Source organism: Neoarius graeffei, chromosome 16 (genome assembly GCF_027579695.1).
Source record: "Neoarius graeffei isolate fNeoGra1 chromosome 16, fNeoGra1.pri, whole genome shotgun sequence".
In the NCBI taxonomy this organism is placed as follows: domain Eukaryota; kingdom Metazoa; phylum Chordata; class Actinopteri; order Siluriformes; family Ariidae; genus Neoarius; species Neoarius graeffei.
The window spans coordinates 15,593,488-15,614,734 of NC_083584.1; the positions used below are offsets into that span (position 1 = coordinate 15,593,488).

At 42.5% G+C, this 21,247-nt stretch overlaps 1 protein-coding gene across 1 annotated transcript in view; it reads left to right on the forward strand.

Annotated features, from left to right (window-relative positions):
- The first annotated feature begins 1,375 nt into the window (after positions 1-1,375).
- Positions 1,376-21,247, forward strand: part of stxbp2 (syntaxin binding protein 2) — a 53,982-nt gene continuing 34,110 nt past the window's right edge. Inside the window, exons 1-3 of the mRNA XM_060942566.1 lie at positions 1,376-1,460; positions 17,964-18,013; positions 18,102-18,183. Coding sequence (XP_060798549.1) covers positions 1,424-1,460; positions 17,964-18,013; positions 18,102-18,183 — 169 coding nt within the window. The 5' untranslated portion in view covers positions 1,376-1,423. The remainder of the gene's footprint in view (positions 1,461-17,963; positions 18,014-18,101; positions 18,184-21,247) is intronic.

A 21,247-nucleotide genomic window follows, 5' to 3' on the forward strand; every position in this document is an offset into this window, starting at 1 on the left:
TGGTTGTTTGTCTCTGTGTCAGCCCTGTGATGACCCGGCGACTTGTCCAGGGTATACCCCGCCTTTCGCCTGTAGTCAGCTGGGATAGGCTCCAGCTTGCCTGCAACCCTGTAGAACAGGATAAGCGGCTACGGATGGATGGATGGATGGATGGAATTGACTCGCTTAGTCTGTGTATCTAAGATCTGCTGCTGTGATCATAACGACCGTCCCAGGATTTATTTGCTCACTCTTTCAATGCTGTGCTCTTTGTCTTCACTCTTCTACACCTGTCAACTGTAATGATTTCTAATCCCATGATCTGCAGTCATGAGGAAGAGGATCAGTGCCCTTTGGAGTCTGTCTCCTCTCAAGGTTTCTTCCTTGTGTCATCGTCACTGTCACAGTCGCCTCGGGTTTGTTCAGTAGGAATCTAAATCTACATCCAGAGTAATTTAAATTTACTTTGGGAGAAAAGTCTAGTCTTAAAAGTGCTGTACAAATAAAATTGAACTGTAGTTCTACAGGACTGTATGTGACTGTAGAGTAAATCAGAGTCCGATGCAGTTTCTAGATCTATAAATAACTGATGGGCAGAAAGAATGTGGGGAGGCAGCATGGTGGTGTAGTGGTTAGTGCTGTCGCCTCACAGCAAGAAGGTCCGGGTTCGAGCCCCGTGGCCGGCTCTTTCTGTGCGGAGTTTGCATGCTCTCCCCGTGTCCGCGTGGGTTTCCTCAGGGTGCTCCGGTTTCCCCCACAGTCCAAAGACATGCAGGTTAGGTTAACTGGTGACTCTAATTTGACCGTAGGTGTGAATGGTTGTCTGTGTCTATGTGTCAGCCCTGTGATGACCTGGCGACTTGTCCAGGGTGTACCCCGCCTTTCGCCCGTAGTCAGCTGGGATAGGCTCCAGCTTGCCTGCGACCCTGTAGAACAGGATAAAGCGGCTAGAGATAATGAGATGAGATGAGAATGTGGGGACCCATGATGGATTGATATCTGTAAGAACCTATGGAAGGACGATGGGAGCTGAAAAGGACAAAAGAAATGTTTCTCAGATGGGGAATGCAGATTATTACTGTGGCAACAATAATAAAACACGTATCTAAAGGAACGTCTTGATTGAAAATAAAATATGAATAAAATTGACATACTTTAATGACCTACTACTAATAATAAAGTCTCTAAAGCAATATCTTGATTACTAATAAATTGAATCGAATTGGAAATGAATAAAATTGACAGTTCAACACGACTACAACCGCTACTACTAATAATAACAACAATAAACTATTTATTTACTCACCGACGGACTTACTTACTGGCCGGATATACAGACTTTTATTTTGTAATACATGTATTATTAACCGGAAGTCATCTCGAGGACCTTTAATGTCGCTTCCTTCACACGGCTGTGGAAATTTGACAACACGGAAGTGTCAAAATGGCTCCAAGTGGACTGAAAGCGGTGGTGGGAGAGAGTAAGTAAACATTTATTCCGACATTACTCGATGGTAAACATGAGTGTTGTTGGTGTGTGTGGTGTCTGAGGAGCCGTTTATTCAGTGTGTGTTGGTGTGGTTGAAGAGAAGAGAAGAGAAGAGAAGAGTGAAGTGATGTGATGTGATGGAGAGTTTGCGTCATTTTAAAAAGTCCTGTGCAGAGCAGCAGTGGAAGAACTTCCGCATTGGGTTTAGGAAGCCATGACTCGGTCAAGATGCTTCTCTGTCTGCTACTTAATAAATAAATACATAAATAAATACCGGAACAGAATAGAAGAGACTTTAAAACTTTATCCATTTTACTGCCCTGACTGTGTGTGTGTGTGTGTGTGTGATGGTGATAAAGTTTGAGTGTTTTATTTGCTGTCAGGTGAGAGCAAGTGATCAGACTCCACCTTACATCTGGGCTGAGTCTCTCTGTCTCACACACACACACCGCTAATAAAGAGTGTTTTATGCAGGAATAATTGTAGTTTGTGTGTGTTACAGTGATCTTTTGCTTTAATTAGAATAATAATAAGCTCTAAACTCAGGAACTCCCTGAGAGACTCATCATCATGATCAGTCCCTTACACACACACACACACACACCTGCTCTTTCTTAGAAACTACTTTTATTGTTTTAAAAATATTCACACACCCACTTTCTCAGGGGCTTCAAAGTTTGGGAGAATAGCAGGGTACAAATAATTTACAGCAGGGTGCAAAATGGTAAAATGTCTGCCAGCGGCAGACATAATGCACGCAAAGCATGCAGGGATATATATATATATATATATATATATATATATATATATATATATATATATGAGAGAGAGAGATATGCAAGTATGAATTTTTCATGGGGCGGGATGGTTTGGAACAGGCCATCTAAAATTGGGATAACATTGAGGCGGGTCGTCTAGCTTAAGCTTGATAAGCGTTGTTACGCACGCCAGTGTTTCCCACAGAAATTTTGGAGACTATGGGGGCAAGCCATGGGGGAGGCGCGGGGGTTGTTTAAAATAGAGTGATATGTTAAATATTAAGTTATTACTGAAAAACTATTGATTAAAAAAACAGACACTGAGAAATGGTCCTATAAACAACTTTACCAATATAAAAGATTACCAGGACTACAAAAATGCAGAAAAATAGGCTTTACTTATCCAAATGCACCTGTTGGTTCAAAAGTTAAAGTGCAGAGAACCTCACAGTACAACATGAAGTTACCTTAAAATATAATATAAATGCCTCAGCTTTCATGTAAGAAAAAAACTATTAAAACTAGTACTGTGTGCAGGCAGTCGCTCCTGAAGACTAAATTAAACAATAATTATAAACTAATAAAATAAATGGCTCAGGCTTCATAGAAGAAAAAAACAATTTGAACAGAATCTCACAGTATGATGCTGAAGCTGCATAAACAATGGAAAATAAAATACCATTTTGGCAAAAACGTTGGCATCCATTAATTTCTTGTATTAAGTAAAAAAATATGTTGCCAGATACTGCTGACGTTTTACAGCCCAAAATATGTTCAAAACCCACCTAAATGCACTTAAAACCGCCCAGATTGGGCGGGAAAACGCGCAATCTGGCAACACAGGCGGCAGTAATGGCTGCAATCGTGTCGAGGATGTAAACACAGTTGACGCGGCAACGGACATACATGACACAGTGGATGTAATTTACGTTCACAACTTTTTTTGCTGTCAGAAATATTAAATTTTGTGACTCGACTGACAATAGCCGACGGCATAACAAGCCATAGCCGGCGATTTGCCGCCGGTGACCGGCTACTTTTGAGACCGCTGCTCTCTCAAGTCTGGATAAGAGAAACTTTTTTTGGGGGGGGGGGGCACATAACAAAAAACCCCACATCTTTCTGCCAAGTCAAACGTACGTGTGTGTGTGTGTGTAATTAATACTAGTGCAGCTCAAAAAATTAGAATATTGTGAAAAAGTTCAGTATTTTCCATCAGTTATTTAAGAAAGTGAAAGTTATATATTATAGACTCATTACACATAAACTAAAATGTTTCAAGCATTTTTCTATTTTAATTTTAATCAGTATGTAAATGGATCTGTTATTTGCTCTCCTATGTATCTAGTTACTTGTGGGTAGGAAATTTAATGTATCGGTATAAATCTAAGCGTATCGGATTTTAACTAAAGCGACTAAGTGTACCGGCTAGCCTGGGCCCGCCCATCCTAAGTGTGACGCAACACGGGGGCCTGTTGCAAACTTAGTCTGGCAAGGCAAGCTATCTCCAGCTCTTCCAAGCTCCCGGAAAATCGGGAGCCAATCAACTTTGAGCATCTCCAACGGCCCTGGGTAGAGGCGTGTTCAAGGCAGTGACGTAGTAGAACTGCGACCGGAAGCCATAGATTGTTTACAGAATCTATGCCGGAAGCGCTTCATTCACTAGAAACATTACGAACATGGAGCAGCGGCAAGCCTTTGACACAGCGGTAGATGCTGTATTGAAAGCATTCAACGGGAAGTTCTCATTGAAAATTGAGCAAAGAGCAGCGCTGGAGGTATTTATCTTCTTCCTGTTACTCAAGCAGTTTCCGTCGCGTCACATACGTCAGAGGAAAGAGTGATGTGATTGGTTTAAGCTTCGTCACAGCCTTTTCTGGCTTCGACCAGTAGCAAACTGAGGTATTTCAGGGAGGCGGGTCAACCACGCCTTTGGGAAATGGTTGGGCTTAATATCTTTGCCAGACCAAATGCTCACAGAGCTTTGAAGTTGCATTAGCCAGACTATGTACTGGCAGGCAAAGCAAGCGTATTGGGCCCAACACGCTAAAACGCTTTGGGGAAAACCATTTTTATATACACACACACACACACACACACACCTGTTTGTTTATAATGACATGGACTTGTGTGTTTTACTGGGAAATACACCACTCACATTTTTCATACGAGCTCCATCCGGGACATGGAGAACCATGACCTAAATCTCTGCCACTCATGAGGAAATTGATGAATTGTTTTGATAAATTTGGGGACTTTTTGTTTGTGTCGATATAATAAAAAGAACTAGATAGAACTCGACGTCGATGGGGACGCCTCTGCACGGTAGACTACACGCCTTATTAAGTTGTGATTTGGGGATGGACATTTGACCTCACAGTAATCTTGACCTGGTGAAATTACTTGTATCAGCCTTGGAGATATTGTGTTCACAAGGTTTTCGGGCAGACATTTGACCTCACAGTGACCTTGACCTTAGACCTTTTGATCTCAAAATCTAATCAGTTCATGTTTGTCCCAAAGTGCACAAATGGTGAAAGTTTGGTGAAATTCCTTTCATCTGCCTTTGAGATATCGCGTTCACAAGGTTTTGGGACGCACAGACAACCCGAAAACATAATGCCTCCTGCACCTTACAGTGGTGGAGGCATAAAAATCACACGTTGGCTTGAAAATATGAATTTTATCTTCTTGTGTTGAAAACCTCGCATTTTTCATATGAAATACAGGGTGTTTAAAAAAAAAAAAAGATATTTCACAATCTAATAACTTTGCCAATTCTTTTTCAGTTGACCTCAAATTTTAACAGCATGTGTGGAAACGGATCAAAATTTTGTGTTTTCATGTTTTTTGTTCGGCGGCACGGTGGTGTAGTGGTTAGCGCTGTCGCCTCACAGCAAGAAGGTCTGGGTTCGAGCCCCGTGGCCGGCGAGGGCCTTTCTGTGTGGAGTTTGCATGTTCTCCCCATGTCCGCGTGGGTTTCCTCCGGGTGCTCCGGTTTCCCCCACAGTCCAAAGACATGCAGGTTAGGCTAACTGGTGACTCTAAATTGACCGTAGGTGTGAATGTGAGTGTGAATGGTTGTCTGTGTCTATGTGTCAGCCCTGTGATGACCTGGCGACTTGTCCAGGGTGTACCCCGCCTTTCGCCCGTAGTCAGCTGGGATAGGCTCCAGCTTGCCTGCGACCCTGTAGAACAGGATAAAGCGGCTACAGATAATGAGATGTTTTTTGTTTTTATCTTTTTAAGTATAGAAATGCCATTCACTGGAAAAGAAAAGTTGTGTGTGTGTGTTAGAGTACGCTTGAACACAGTTGAACAAGACTGCAGCGTGCATTTATGAGAGGATTCTGTAAAAATGCACCAACTCCAGTGCAGATTTGGACATGGCACAAACAGTTCAAAGAGGAAGCCTGGGTTAGGGTTAGGCATGTATATTGAAAATTTATGGAATCCACATACCTTTGAATTTCTCATTCAAATTTTGAGGAATAAATCTTTTATTGCTCAACATTAAGCCTATTCAGGTTCATTTGCCTAGACCAGGGGTGCCAGGGTGAAATTGGTAAGGGGGCCAGATTTTTTTCAAGTGGGACCTTGGGGGCCGAATTACACTTTTGGCCTGAAAAGACCAGACACTAACTCAACAAAAGGACATTATTTTATATGATTTTTGAAGGCCTATATGCCCAAAAGGAATTGTAAAGCTATAGCCTCAAAATGAGGCGCACAATAACATGGCAGACAAAAGCAATTTACCCTCTGAAAATGTAACAGTCTAAGCATGCAAGTAGCCTACATTTATAAAAAAAAATGCTACAGAAATGGACTAAGACACAAATAACACAAGTGTAAACTGTAAATGACTTAGATCAGATTTACTGATCTTGCACATCAAAAACATGTCAATGCATAGGCCTAATTAGGCCAATTAAAACGATTGGCAAGTAGGCCTAAACGAGTCAAAAGAAAGAAGTGCCAGGGTAAATAATTCCACCAATAGGTCAAGTGATTAACGCTACGTTCACACTGCAAGGCTTAATGCTCAATTCCGATTTTTTTGTGAAATCCGATTTTTTTGTGAGGTCGTTCACATTAACAAATATATGCGACTTGTATGTGATCCTCAGTATGAACGAAAAGCGACCTAAAAGTGTTCCGCATGCGCATTGCGGGATACGACGACGTCACACGCAGTGAGCATGGCCAGTGTTTACGGAAGTAAAACCGCCCGGTTGCGGTATGACCCATCCAGTCTAGCTTGAATAGCTGTATCCCCCCAAATGGAAATCAGCTCCCTAACCTCTGCGTCCTTCCATTGAGAAGATTCAGAACCTTCACAGCCCGAAGCGTCCCTCGCATTGATGTCATGCGCAGGGGCGCAGATACGTTTTTTGAACTGGGGGGGACAAAAAACTGGGGGGGGGACAAAGCTGCCAGCAAACCAACCCCAACATGCCTGTCAAACTTGTTAGTAACCATAGCAACCAAGCTCGAGCTCGCAACCTGTGCAGTCTGCGCAGCTCAACCAACCGAATATCAGTCTTTGTTTTGTTTTATGTGAGTTGTTGCAACTATGTATACACTGCTGTGCACCTCAATAAACCGAATGGTAATTAGTCTTTTGATTTTTCCGTGAGGTTTGCCTTATGCAAAGAAAGACAGCATAGACGTTTTTTCCTCCCTATAAGTAGGGGGGACCGAACGAGGTGAATTTAAATATGACTCGTCCCACCCTCTATCTGCGCCCGTGATTATGCGCCATGTTGTTGTAACTTTTTTGAGAGACCCGCCGCCTACTTCAGCGCAGAATAGTGACGTTTGTGGCTTGTTGATGACGTGTAAGTCGGATGAATGCGACCTGGCGGTTCAGACTGAAGTCGCATATGAAAAGAGCGGATAGGAATCGGAATTAGGACCACATATCCAAACGGCCTGGGTCGGATTTGAAAAAATCGGATCTGTGTCGTTCATATTGTCAATAAAAGATCGGATACAGGTCACATATGGGCGAAAAGGTCGGATTTGAGTCACTTCAGCCTGCAGTGTGAACGTAGCCTTCATATCCAGTAGCATATGACTGAACATACCAATAAAAACAAACTACAGATGGCACATTAACTTTGCTGGTCAAGTCCCACATATATTTCCACACACCCATCCTGTTTATTCCCCCTCAAGCACACAGCACAAGGTTACATGGGGGAGAAATACCAGCTACATTTTACATGTGGAAGCCAGAAGTCTTTTACTTTTTACCAGCTTGTCGACACTGGGGGACAGACTCTGGGCAGTTGCTACTTTCATGACATCGTTGAGATGTCCATGGGTCAGACGACTACGCGGTTTCGATTTATTAATATTCATTACTGAAAATGCCTGTTCACATAAATATGTTGTCCCGAACATACAGAGTATTTTACCGGCAAAGGCCGTGATAATTGGGTACTCTGGTGGCAATGACTGATAGAAAGATTGGATTCCAACAGATGCGTATTTATCCTTGACGAATGCACCCTCCCAAAATGGCTTGGACACTTTTGCGATCCCCCACGCGATGATGTAGCTCGCCTTCACTGCCCCTAACATGAAATAAAATGTACAACAAAGATATTGAGACACCCCTCTTTGAAAACAGCCGCATTTAACATTAAAGGAGAACTGAAGATGATGTATGATATTAAAACGAACCTTCATGTGTCTCTCGAGACTTTGAGAAAGCTGCTTGCTGTTTTTGAAGGTTTGAGGCAAGCTCATTTAGCTTTTCAGTCCTGCGTTGCCCGGTGAATTGGCTGTATTTGTCGGCGTGGGTCTCGTAATGTCTTTTGACATTGTATTCCTTCGGTACAGCCACTTGTTGCGAACAAATCAGACAAACAGGTTTTCCCCCTACTTCCCAGAAAAAGTATTTCTCTCTCCATTTTTCCTGAAAGATGCGACCCTCAGAATCAACTTTTCTCTTTTTAGACTGTTGTTGCTTGTGAACGAGCAACAACTAGCCTACTCTACATTAAATCCGGGTCATTGCACCTGCGCGTGCTGCAGCAAGCAGAGAGCAGCTAAAAACGAACCGATGGATTACACGAAAATGGAATCAAATTGAAACATTAGATTTAAAATCATTACGAAAAAAAACACAACATTCGATTTTTATTAATTTATTATTAAAAAAAAAAGTCTCATGAACCACCGGGCCGGATGTGATGACCAATCGGGCCGTATCCGGCCCGCGGGCCGTTACCATGGCACCCCAGGCCTAGACTATGTATTTTCTGGGATATTTACATCTCAAATATCATCACATTTTTTTAAACACCCTGTACATCGCAGATCTGAGTGACATATTTAAATAATATTGGCTGGCGTTGAGTGGTCGATCAGATATATTCCATTCAGCTAATATGATATTGAACGAGTCAAAGATGAGTAGCTGAATGGAATATATCTGATATACCACGAAAAAAGCCAGCTATTATTATTATACATATATTCTTCATATCTGCATTCTCAAAGCCCAACACTAGGTTACCTGTGACTCGGTGCTGTTAGCGCGGCAGTCCAGTCAACTTCCACCTGGCGTAGCAGTAGCGTTAGTGAAGGCCAACACTAGTTTACCCGCGACTTGGCGCTGTTAGTGCGGCAGTCTAATTACCTTCTAGCTGGTGTAGTGTTAGCAAAGGCCAACGCTAGCACAGTCAAGCCGAATATTATTATTATTATTATTTTCCCGATGTAATTTCCTTGGTTACTTTTAAAATCAACATTGACAGCTACACACACAATTCTCTCAAAATCTTCCGTATTTAACAAAGCAAACCGTGCAGCCATGTTTGTTTACAAATTGTCACAGTCGTTCGCAACACAGAAGCTTTACGTCTCTGACGTGTGACATCATGTTGTCTTGACAACGTGCAATATTGTAACAATATTGCACGCTCATTCTCCATTGGGGAGAGTGTCGTAATACATGGAGGATAAGTGACATGCTAACAATATTGCATGCCATCAGTAAACCTGCTAGAAGGGAATAGAACACCTGTTTTTATTCCATGGGAAAAGTGTCTTGTAGGTATAATAATTAAATAATATTGGCTGGCTTTTTTCGTGGTATATCAGATATATTCCATTCAGCTAGCATGATATTGAATGAGTCAAAGACGAGTAGCTGAATGGAATATATTTGATTTACCATGAAAAAAGCCTTTTATTATTATTATTATTATTTTTATTATATTATTATTATTATCATTTTAGCCAGAGAGGATCATTGGTATGAGCGAGGAGTTAAAGAAGCCATTTTGTCAACCTGGAACGGCCATCACTGAACAGAGGTGGGGGTCTTGGACACTCTTCCCAGACGGCTGGGTGTACGCCAGGACCCAGCTGTTTTCGGTGACTCACAGGAGGACAGAGAGAGTCAGATTGCCATTGATCACCCTAACGGGCAATCCTTTGATCACCCTAATGACTCGCCGTTCACACCCAGCCTCCAGTGACCCACATCAACATGATGCCTCAATGACACCTTAGGTGGGGTTTACATTAGACCGTATCAGCAGATCATCAGATTAACATTTTTAAAACGATTAGCGTGCACACAGCAACGCCAATGCACAATTTGCGTGCACACAGCAACACCAATACACGGATACGCTCGGCTCCGCAGGCATCCTGCGCTCCAAATCACTCCGCCCTGAACAGCGAGTGCCCTCTGGAGAGTGCGCACTCCGGCCCTGCGCAGCTCACAGAGCACGCGAGTGAATTGGGACTGAGCCGCTGTGTGTGTGATCTCAGTGCATGTCGGGCATGCGCGTCACTTACCACTTGCAAGTGGAAGGATGGCAAGCCTAAAGACAATCATAACTACACAATGGGCAGTATTTGCATCAGTATTTGCAGTATTTTCATACTTTTATACTCTTTAATGAAAGGTGATACAAGGCGGAAGTCCGCGCCGTTTTTCAGCAGTCGCGTCACATGACCAACGCCAGCGAATCAGGAAGGTGGATGTCACAGTGACGTTGTCCAATGACGACGCCAGCTAGAGCTCAGCACAGCGTATCAGCGTATTCTCAATGTTTACACAGCACCGGATCAGACACGATCTGGATTGAATACGTGGACCCTGGCGGATTCCCGTTTCCCGGCGTTTCCAGGCGTTTTAATGTAAACGGGCAGTGCATCCGCGAAGAAAACGAGACAGATACGGTCTAATGTAAACTTGGCCTTAGATGAGCTGGTTATCAGAATTCTGATTCTGATTCTGATCCAGGAGAGCATAAATATCTGATACTCCCTATTAGTCAGACAGAACTGAGGAAGCCTTTTGGACGAGAGGTGAAACGTTTTCAAGAATCTTCAAGCAAGTCCAGTTGCCCATTTCTACCACCCGCAGTGTACTCGCTGCATGTGTTTTTTGAGGCGGGATGTTAGGAATGGAGCATCGTGATTGGTCTGATTCTGCGTGACGTCAGTGTCATTAAGCAAGTGTTGGGCTTTTTGGATGCTGCAGATACAGAAACCGTTCAGAGTGTACAGTTGGACGTTGATTTCACAATAAATTGTCGCAATACACTTATGATATATTTTGCATTTTGTGATATCTTTTACAAAAATTATTTTTGAAATGTTTCCAATTTATATTGACGTATTTAAGGAAGTAGAAGTAGTAGAAGCCTTTGTCTCACACACACTTGAGCACAGAATGAAATTCCTCCTCTGCATTTAACCCATCTGAAGCAGTGAACACACACACGCATCCAGAGCAGTGGGCAGCTATGCTACAGCGGCCGGGGAGCAGTTGGAGGTTAGGTGCCTTGCTCAAGGGCACTTCGGCCCAACCTCAGGCCAAGGCCGCCAATAAATGAAGAAATATTTAACACTTAAAGAAAAAGGAAGAAAGTAGACCTAGACAGAGAGGTGATATTTTTGTCATGTTGCTCGCTCAAAAATTCTGACTCTTGGATTGAGTTATTTTTAGTGCAGAAAGGCAGTTTATTTTGTGCCTCAATATAAACCTTGATAGTTGTCGTTGTTGATGATGGTGAGTCAAACTCATCCTCTCTCTCGTCTTCCACATGTCCGCTCTTCCCACATTACGACATTACAGAGCTGCTGTTGTTTTTAAATACTCAACCAACTCCTGTTCACACCCACCTCTATTGTGTCCCACAAACCTGTTTCGGCCATTTTAAACTTGGTGTTAAAAATAAATAAATAAATAAATAAATAAATAAATAAAACGGAATTTTATTGCACAGAATTACATGCCAAGTTGCATAAATGCTCACAAAACAGTAATGCGAATTATATGAGGAAGTTGAGAATGATGTGTGTGAAGTAAAATATTTTAAGAAGGCCCTGTTGCTAAAAAAAAAAAAAAAGCTCTATGAAATATTAAACTTTTTTTTTTTAAGCTTTGTGTGATGTTACATGTGGTTATTTATTTCAGTGTAAATGAAACAAAATCCAAAATAGCTGAGCGCTGTGGTAAGCTGAGATGGGGTTTAAATCCTATATTAGAATCAGCTTTTTGCACAGCTTGAAATTTTTTTTTTCCATTGAATTTATGTAATTTTGAATTTGAGATCTCATTAACGCATCCAAGTCGATGTGTTTTTTGCTTAAGTCTGTAAATGGTGTTTAAATTTATCTATCAGAATTTTACATGTAACGTGGACAATAAGCAATTTGTTTCAGCCACCTCTCTCTCTCGTGTTTATTTTAAAGGTCCCATGGCATGGTGGTTTGTTGATGCTTTAAACGGGCTCGTGGAGGTTTCCGGATGTTATATCCGCAGCCTTTCTCGAAATGAACCCTCGGCACGTAAATATAGCCTCCTGGGAGAAAGCCCCATTTCAGCGCTTTTCCCAGTGCGTCGTTTTGCTAATGAGAAGCAGGAGGCGGGGAAGGGTAGAGGGTGGGGGTGGGACATGGGGGGAGGGGCTTGACCAAGCTGCGCGCACACATACTCGCTGCTATCAGCGCCTGTAGCCACGCTGCTAAGACAAAACCCCGTTCTCCCTCGGACTCCTTTCGTAAACTCAACGTGACACAGAGAGTGAGAGTGTTCGGAGTGGTAGTTTACGAACGTATAATACCCTAGGCTTGAACACGCACTCCATAACCAAAGAGGATAGAAGCAGCAACTACAGCAACATATCGCTTATCCAACAGAAGATATGCATTGCGGAGCAATAGTCAAACATAAGCTCATAAGTTACAGTCAATTTCCAGACTAAACTCAGTTTAACAGAGCATGCTGCATGCTCTTTAGTTTTGTAGCGCAGAGTACCTGGCTAACTGCAGGAAGCGGTTAGCTGCACAGCTAATGTAGCCATTGCTAGACTAACGCACCGATTTTAAAACACGGCAAAACGACTTAAGTTATACACTTACTTGTTCGGTGTTTGTTGCTGATGCGGCAGGGATGCTTGGTACGGACCCAGGCTTCAGTGACCGTTGATGTGCAAAACCTGCCCTGTACTGTCCCAAGTTGTGGAAACATTCCTCAGGAAAATGCTTCTGACAAACATACACCGTCTTAGGTAGACTCGACGGCGTATTATTGGAGTAAATAAAATTAAGCCACTGCGTCTTCAGGGGCTCTCCCGTCGGCAGTAAAAACAGACTCTTTTCTGTGTTGTCACATCCATGTACAGCGCAATTTCCATGTTTCGCTCGCTTAGGTGATGCCATGTTGTGTCCTCTATGGTCTCCTCACTACAACTGGGCGGGGCAATCCATACAGTGGGTGGGAATCCAGAGGGGGGGCGTGGGGATCATCTCCCTTGCTGACGTAGTAAAGGGAAGAGTTTATCAACGCGCCGTTTTGACGCGCCATTCTCAAATGTTGGGCATAGTTTGGTTTACACATTATGAAATTTCTAGCCACTGGGGTGACTTAAGAAGGTCAGAGGAACTCATTTTAACGTTAAAAAACCTCAGAAAGTGAAAATTTCATGCCATTGGACCTTTAAAAATCCAATTTCCCACAAAAATTGCATGTAAATAACGTTTTTAATAGATCAGTCACTGATGGTAAAAATGTAACAGACCACTTGTCTCGACATTAGAAAAGGAAAATAACTTTTTAAAAGCATTATTACTTAAATTACATTGATTTACAATACTAATAAATATTTACTATGAAAGTTTTTGACTCCTCCATTTTTAGTTTCGGTTAAGATTTGGGTATTTTAGTAAAAAAAACCCTCATTTTGTCATTTGGACACTTGAAAAATTCGAAATGCAGCTTTTAAAATATGTATTTATATTTATTATACAGTGGATGTAAAAAGTGTACACACCCCGTTAAGTTAATAGGTTTTTCTGATGTAAAGAAAAAAAAAAAACCCACGATAAATAATTTCAAAACTTTTCCCACCTTTAATGTGACCTATAACCTGTCAAATTCAATTGAAAAATGAACAAATCTGTTTTGGGGGGAAAACCATTTAAAAAAAAAGTTCAATGAGCTGGTTGCATAAGTGTGCACACCCTTAAATTCATACTTTTGTTGAAGCACCTTTTGATTTAATTACAGCATTCAGTCTTTTTGGGTTGGAGTCTATCAGCCTGCCACATCTAGACTTGGCAATATTTGCCCACTCTTCCTTGCAAAAGCGCTCCAAATCTGTCAGATTGCGAGGGCATCTCTTGTGCGCAGCCCTCTTCAGGTCACCCCACAGATTTTCAATTGGATTTAGGTCTGGGCTCTGGCTGGGCCGTTCCAAAACTTTTTTGGGGTCGTTGTCGTGCTGAAAGATGAAATTCCTCTTCAGCTTTCTAGCAGACACCTGAAGGTTTTGGGCCAAACTTGGCTGGTATTTAGAACTGTTCATAATTCCCTCCACCTTGACTAAAGCCCCTGTTCCAGCTGAAGAAAAACAACCCCAAAACATGATGCTGCCACCACCATGCTTCACCGTGGGTATGGTGGTTTTTTTGATGTGCAGTATTGTTTTTTTGTGCCAGGCATACCTTTTAGAATTGTGGTCAAAAAGTTCAACCTTGGTTTCATCAGACCATAACATGTTTTCCTACATGCTTTTGGGAGAGCTGATGTATTTATTTATTTTTTTTGCAAAATTTATCCAGTCCTGGATGTTTTGCTTTGTAAGAAAAGGCTTCCGTCTTGTGGGCCTACCTCATAGTCCAGACATGGAGAATACGGGAGATTGTTGTCACATGTAGTACACAACCAGTACTTGCCAGAAATTCCTGCAGCTCCTTCAGTGTTGCTGTAGGCCTCTCGGCAGCCTCCCTGACCAGTTTTCGTCTTTTTGTTTTCACCAATTTTGGAGGGACGTCCAGTTCTCAGTAAGGTCACTGTTGTCCCATATTTTCTCCACTTCTTGATGACGGTCTTCACTGTGCTCCATGGTATATCTAATGCTGTGGAAATGTTTTTGCACCCTTCTCCTGACTGATGCCTTTCAGCAATGAGATCCCTTTGATGCTTTGTAAGCTCTCTGTGAACCCTGGCTTTTGCTGGAGGACGCAACTGAGTAAATGTCTGAACTTTATTTTGGGTTAATCAGTGTCAGTTTAATTGATGGCAGGTGTGAACCCAAAAAGACTGAATGCTGTAATGAAATCAAAAGGTGCTTCAACAAAGTATTAGTTTAAGGGTGTGCACACTTATGCAGCCAGCTTATTGGATTTTTAAAAAAAATGTTTTTCCCCCTAACAGATTTGTTTGTTTTTCAATTGAATTGTACAGGTTATAGGTCACATTAAAGGTGAGAAATTTTGAAATTATTTATTGTGGTCTCTCTTTTTTTTTTAAACATCAGAAAAACCTACCATTTTAACGGGGTGCGTACACTTTTTTTTTTTTTTTTTATATCTACTGTACATTATAGTCCTCTACTTTTATGTCATTTCTTTGAGAAGAGGAGGAAAAAAGAGAAATGTTCTTTGGATAATTAAGGTTTCTTAGCTACCTCAAAGGAAACCTGTGGTACATGGACATTTTAAGATTTCCTCCCCAAGAGGAACAAACTCTCTTCAGGTTTGAAATTTAACCTTTTTATACCCCTGATCGGGGATTATACCGGCTTATTTACCTCTGTCTGTCCGAAACACCCTTTTTCTCAGCAACCTCAAATCAGAGCCGCTTGGGGTTCTGTACCGTGATGCTGTGTTCAGGTCTGTTGCACATCGACTTCCTGTTTACTGACTGAATGTCTTTATAAAGCATATAGGGTGGATTCTGACGCTATTTCAAGAAGCAAAATGCTCTTTCAAAATGACAGTTTACCAGGATGCTCTTTGAAATCCCTGGGGAGAACACTGCTGTTTACTTACTTGTTTCAGGGTTAATTACTGTATTTGGTGAAGTCAACGTTCATAATAAGTGTCAGGGCTTGAAATTCGCGGTGGTCCGGTCGCCCGAGGCGACTTAGGCCAAGTTTACATTAGACCGTATCTGTCTCGTTTTCTTCGCGGATGCACTGTCCGTTTACATTAAAACGCCGGGAAACGGGAATCCGCCAGGGTCCACGTATTCAATCTAGATCGTGTCTGGTCCGGTGCTGTGTAAACATTGAGAATACGCGGATACGCGGTGCTGAGCTCTAGCTGGCGTCGTCATTGGACAACGTCACTGTGACATCCACCTTCCTGATTCACTGGCGTTGGTCATGTGACGCGACTGCTGAAAAACGGCGCGGACTTCCGCCTTGTATCACCTTTCATTAAAGAGTATAAAAGTATGAAAATACTGCAAATACTGATGCAAATACTGCCCATTGTGTAGTTATGATTGTCTTTAGGCTTGCCATCCTTCCACTTGCAAGTGGTAAGTGACGCGCATGCCCGACATGCACTGAGATCACACACACAGCGGCTCAGTCCGAATCACTGCTTGTGCACTTCACTCGCGCGCTCTGTGAGCTGCGCAGGGCTGGAGTGCGCACCCTCCAGAGGGCACTCGCTGTTCAGGGCGGAGTGATTTGGAGTGCAGGATGCCTGCGGAGCCGAGCGTATCCGTGTATTGGCGTTGCTGTGTGCACGCGAATCGTGTATTGGTGTTGCTGTGTGCACACTAATCGTTTTAAAAACGTTAATCTGATGATCCGCTGATACGGTCTAATGTAAACCCCACCTTAATTTGTCATTTGGCGGGTAATTCCTGTCACTAGGCAGCCCGGCTGGCTAGTTGAAAATAAAAAATATATATGAAGCGAAGATTCGGACTAGGGCTGTGTATGTATCGAATATACTCAATATATCTTCGAAAATTCTGTGTGAGATACATATAATTAATATATCGTACCTATCGAGTATTTTATGGTCATCTGCTGACTTGTGTTTGTTGCGTTTGTTTAAAACCTTTTCCGGTGGTTTTCTCCCTGTACCTCAGGCAGTAACGTGAGAGGCTGCCTAAGGGTAAAAAAAAAAACGTCACGCACTCGCCAACCAATCCCGGGCGACATCTCGGTGCTGAAAGGAACTTGCGGGAAGATTTCCTCGTTCCGGTTTACAGCGCTGACTCAGTTCGTGCAATCGCTGGTGTTGCATAGGCTACCGTGTAAGCGCTGTCAATTTCAGTGACAAATTAAAAATGGAAGCGGACGAATTGGTTCCTAAAAGAACTAGTAAGGGGTCAGTCATCTGGCATTTTTTTTGGATATTGCGAGGAGGACGTGGAACAGCAAATGCTAATTTGTAAAGTGTGCAAAAAAAAAAAACAGTATCAAAATACTCGGGTCTTGAAATAAATGCAGATTAGTCATGAACAATGGTAACTACTCTCTTTTGTGTTATTTTTGACAGAAGTAAAATTCACACATGAACAAATTTTGGCGAGTTGATTTTCTGTTTGGCGAGTTACTTTGGAAGGTCACTAGTCCGACTGGCTGGTGAAAAAATATATATGAATTTCGAGCCCGGAGTGTCCTGTTCCGTCAATTGCTTGCATTCTGAGCAGGAGCTCACAGTTGATCTTGTTTTTCTTAAGTTTTGATTTTTTAAATCACTTTATATCACAGGATGTTCCTCATACGCCTCACAAACACTGCAAAAAATGATGTCTTAGCAAGTGAAAATATCTTGAATATAGTTGAAACGGGCGGCACGGTGGTGTAGTGGTTAGTGCTGTCGCCTCACAGCAAGAAGGTCCTGGGTTCGAGCCCCGTGGCCGGCGAGGGCCTTTCTGTGTGGAGTTTGCATGTTCTCCCCGTGTCCGCGTGGGTTTCCTCCGGGTGCTCCGGTTTCCCCCACAGTCCAAAGACATGCAGGTTAGGTTAACTGGTGACTCTAAATTGGCCGTAGGTGTGAATGTGAGTGTGAATGGTTCTGTGTCTATGTGTCAGCCCTGTGATGACCTGGCAACTTGTCCAGGGTGTACCCCGCCTTTCGCCCGTAGTCAGCTGGGATAGGCTCCAGCTTGCCTGCGACCCTGTAGAAGGATAAAGCGGCTAGAGATAATGAGATGAGATAGTTGAAACGATCTAGCCTTTCCTGTTAGAGGAATACAAGATGCCAATTCTGAGATTATTAAACCTAGTTCTAGATTGCAACCAATTTATTCCAAGATATCTTACCAAGTAAAATGCAGAAAGATAATTTCACAAGTATTAAGTAATTTTCTCCTCAAATTCAGTTTTAAATTTTTTGCAGTGAACACACCGTCTTTAATCTCTACGTCACTTCCTGACACTTCATGTCATTGCTCGTAAATGAAACTGTATTAATGTGCTGTCTTTTATTTGTCCTTTTTCTTTCTGAAGAAATCCTCAACGGAGTCCTGAAGAGTGTGAAGAAAGATGGGGAGTGGAAGGTAACGTAAACGGGCTTTAAAACTAGCTGCAGTGTTGTTCGTGTTCTACAGTCACTAATCACTTTTGGGTTTGTTTGTTTCCTCCCAGGTGCTTATCGTTGATCACATGAGCATGCGGATTCTGTCCTCGTGCTGCAAGATGTCTGACATCATGGCTGAAGGTGTTACCAGTGAGTAAAGTTCTTGTGCTCATCCTTCACTCCTCCAGCACTGTGGTGTCTGGGTCCTGGCATGTTGATTAGATCAGATGCATTAGAACACACTGACTATGTTTACATGCATGTCCAAATCGAGCTGCTGTTGGTAATCGAGCAAAGGGTCCCAGCAGGGGTGCCAGAGAAATCCAATCCTACATGCACAAGTGAAATCGGGCTATTGTGCACCCGAGCCACACGTGGCGCTACACGCCCCATCGTGTTGGTACACTTCCGGTTGTCGTCATGAAGAAGAGCTATAGTGTTGCTAGATACTGCTGACGTTTTCCAGCCCAAAACATGTTCAAATCCGCTAAAATGCACTTAAAACCCCCAATCTGGCAACACTAGGTTCCGTGTTCAAGCTGTTAGGCTTGCTCTAACAGACTATGGCTACAAACTGTCCGGCGCAGACCACTGTTTTGTAAGACAACTTATTTTGCACAATAATATTTTTCTAAAGTCCATTTTTTGCTTACAAAAAAATATTTTTTTCTTTGCTTACAATTTAACTTGTGTCTTAATAAACACACAAAGTTCAATTGTTTTGTTTTTATTGACATTCTTCAGATGTTGGACGTGTGTGTGTGTGTGTGTGTGTATATGTGTGTATGTGTGTGTGTATATATATATATATATATATATATATATATATATATATATATATATATATACACACACACAAATACAATGACTTGTTTATGTACACAATTCACAGCTGTGCAACAGCTGTACAGATGTATTTGGTGATACAGTAAGTGAGCTAAATTTTAACAGTGCAAACAATGCCACAAAAAGAAAAGATTCATGCCGTTGTCATGATTCGTTGTCATGCCGACCGAGGCTGTTGTGTTTCCCGCTTGTGGTCTCGTCACTCCCGGAAGTAGCTCGACAACTAGCTCGATAGGGTATACATGCGCAAAGTAGCTCGGCAGAAATCGTATAAACTAGGTCGTGTAGCTCGATTCCGAGAAATCAAGTTCGGTTCAATTTCAGCCGAATTAAGGTGTATACATGGCATTTTGAACTTCGATTTCAGTCGAGCAACGGCAGAAATTCGATTCTCTCTATGTGCATGTAAATGTAGTGAGTGAGAGTTCTTTAGGTTGGGAAACATTACTCAAGTGTTGCCAGGCAAAACAAACCTCACCCGGCAGCATTTATTTTATACCTGTATGTTGATAAATGGTAATATTTCTCAGTCATCATCTGTCAGGTTATAATCCTATGAAAATCCATGACCTTGAGTTTGGCATTTCAAAATCATTCAAGGTCAAAGTGCCAAATGAAAGCCCATATGGCACTTCCTGTAAGTTGATAATGGTAAACATCTGTCTGTCATCAACCGTTTTCAAGTTGTAGCCCTCTGAAAATCCATGGCCTTAAGTTTGACCTTTCAAGGTCAAAGATCATGGTGCCAAATGAAAGGCCATATGGGAGTCAGGCCCAGCGCCGGGAACAGTTTACTAAGGGGGCAATTAGAAATCGCAAGGGGGCAAATATTTTTCATATAGTGTGTAGTAGTGATGGCGGTCTGACAACGTGTTTCAAACAATTAACTGCGCCAACCACAAAACCACGGCCCCGAAGGTTGCTTTAGTACGGGAAAATCATGTGACATATTACCAGGGCAGTTGCGCTTTATCAACCCCCGTGCCCACCTGTTACCCCTCCCCTCCAATTTTCTCACAGACACGCGTTACAACCGGAAAGATGCCAAACATAAAACAACACACACAAACCTACAGGCAAGTCCTTTAAATTTAAAATACATACAAATAGCTCCGCAGTGTCCTTCTCCACAGAATATTCGAGCCACTCTCTGTCTCGGTACCAAGAGGCTGAAAATGACCGGTAATCATTTGTGCCCCACAGTCTCTTTGGGAACTGGTTCAGCAATGGCTGAGCAGGACACTCTTTACCCAGGTCATCTGGTGGACAGCTCACATTTGCGGCACTCTCACATCCTTTCACCGGCCTGCCTGTGTCATCTTGGTCAGTTGAGGTGGCCGATGTGCTGGGCTCTGCATACTCCACAGTGTGTTTTGACACAATCCATTTTCTTATATCCATTTTGATGCCGTCTAACGCACGGTCAGCAGCAAACTACGAGCTAACCGCCAACACTCTCAAAACCCTTTGCCTGCGTGTACAGTGTCAGCAATGAAAGAGTAACAATGTGCAATGTAAGAATCCTAACCAATCAGATTTGTTCTACCGTGCCAGTTTTAGTAGTGATTTATGTGAAATGTATTTTTGTGCAATGCGCAACCACTTAATATTTCGTATTTGAAAATGCAAATTATTAATACGTCTATAATACATTATATTTTCATAAGAAAACAATTAAGTGATCTGAGTCTCCGTTGAGGGGGCGGGGCTGTAGCCACGAGGGGGTGACGCCCCCTTTCGCCCCCCCACGGTGCCGGGCCTGATGGGAGTTCCTATATGCTCATAATAGTCAACATTTGTCTATCGGCAACTGTTTGAGTTATAATGGAAAATGTTATTTTGACCGAAAGATTGACCTTTCCAGTGACCTTCACCATGACCCGATATATAATCAGGTAATCTACGGACCATTGCCCACCTACCCTGAAAATTTGAAGTCAATCGGTACAACCATCTAGACCTGACCTGGGCATTTTCCGGCCCGCGGGCCGCATCCGGCCCTTTGGTTCATTCTGACCGGCCCGCGTAAGGTTAATTAGAAATTACAAAATAAACGTATTTCCTAATTTTACCTCATGCATGGACTGAATGTGCATTGCTTTTATTTTGAAGTTGTGTTAAACAAAAACGCAATGCGCGCGACATGAACATGACATGAAATCCCACGAAACCTAATCCCGTGATAACTACTTCCGTAATTTGTCCAGACCAACCACAAACTTGTACGTCATCCTTCAAACGGTCCAGCCAATCACATAGTGTGACGTCACCAGCAGGCGCCGGAGCCCGAGCCGATCTGTAGATCTGATTCCTACACCGAATCGACTGATGATCATCTGTCAGCTGTGCTTCACATCTCCACCTCAGA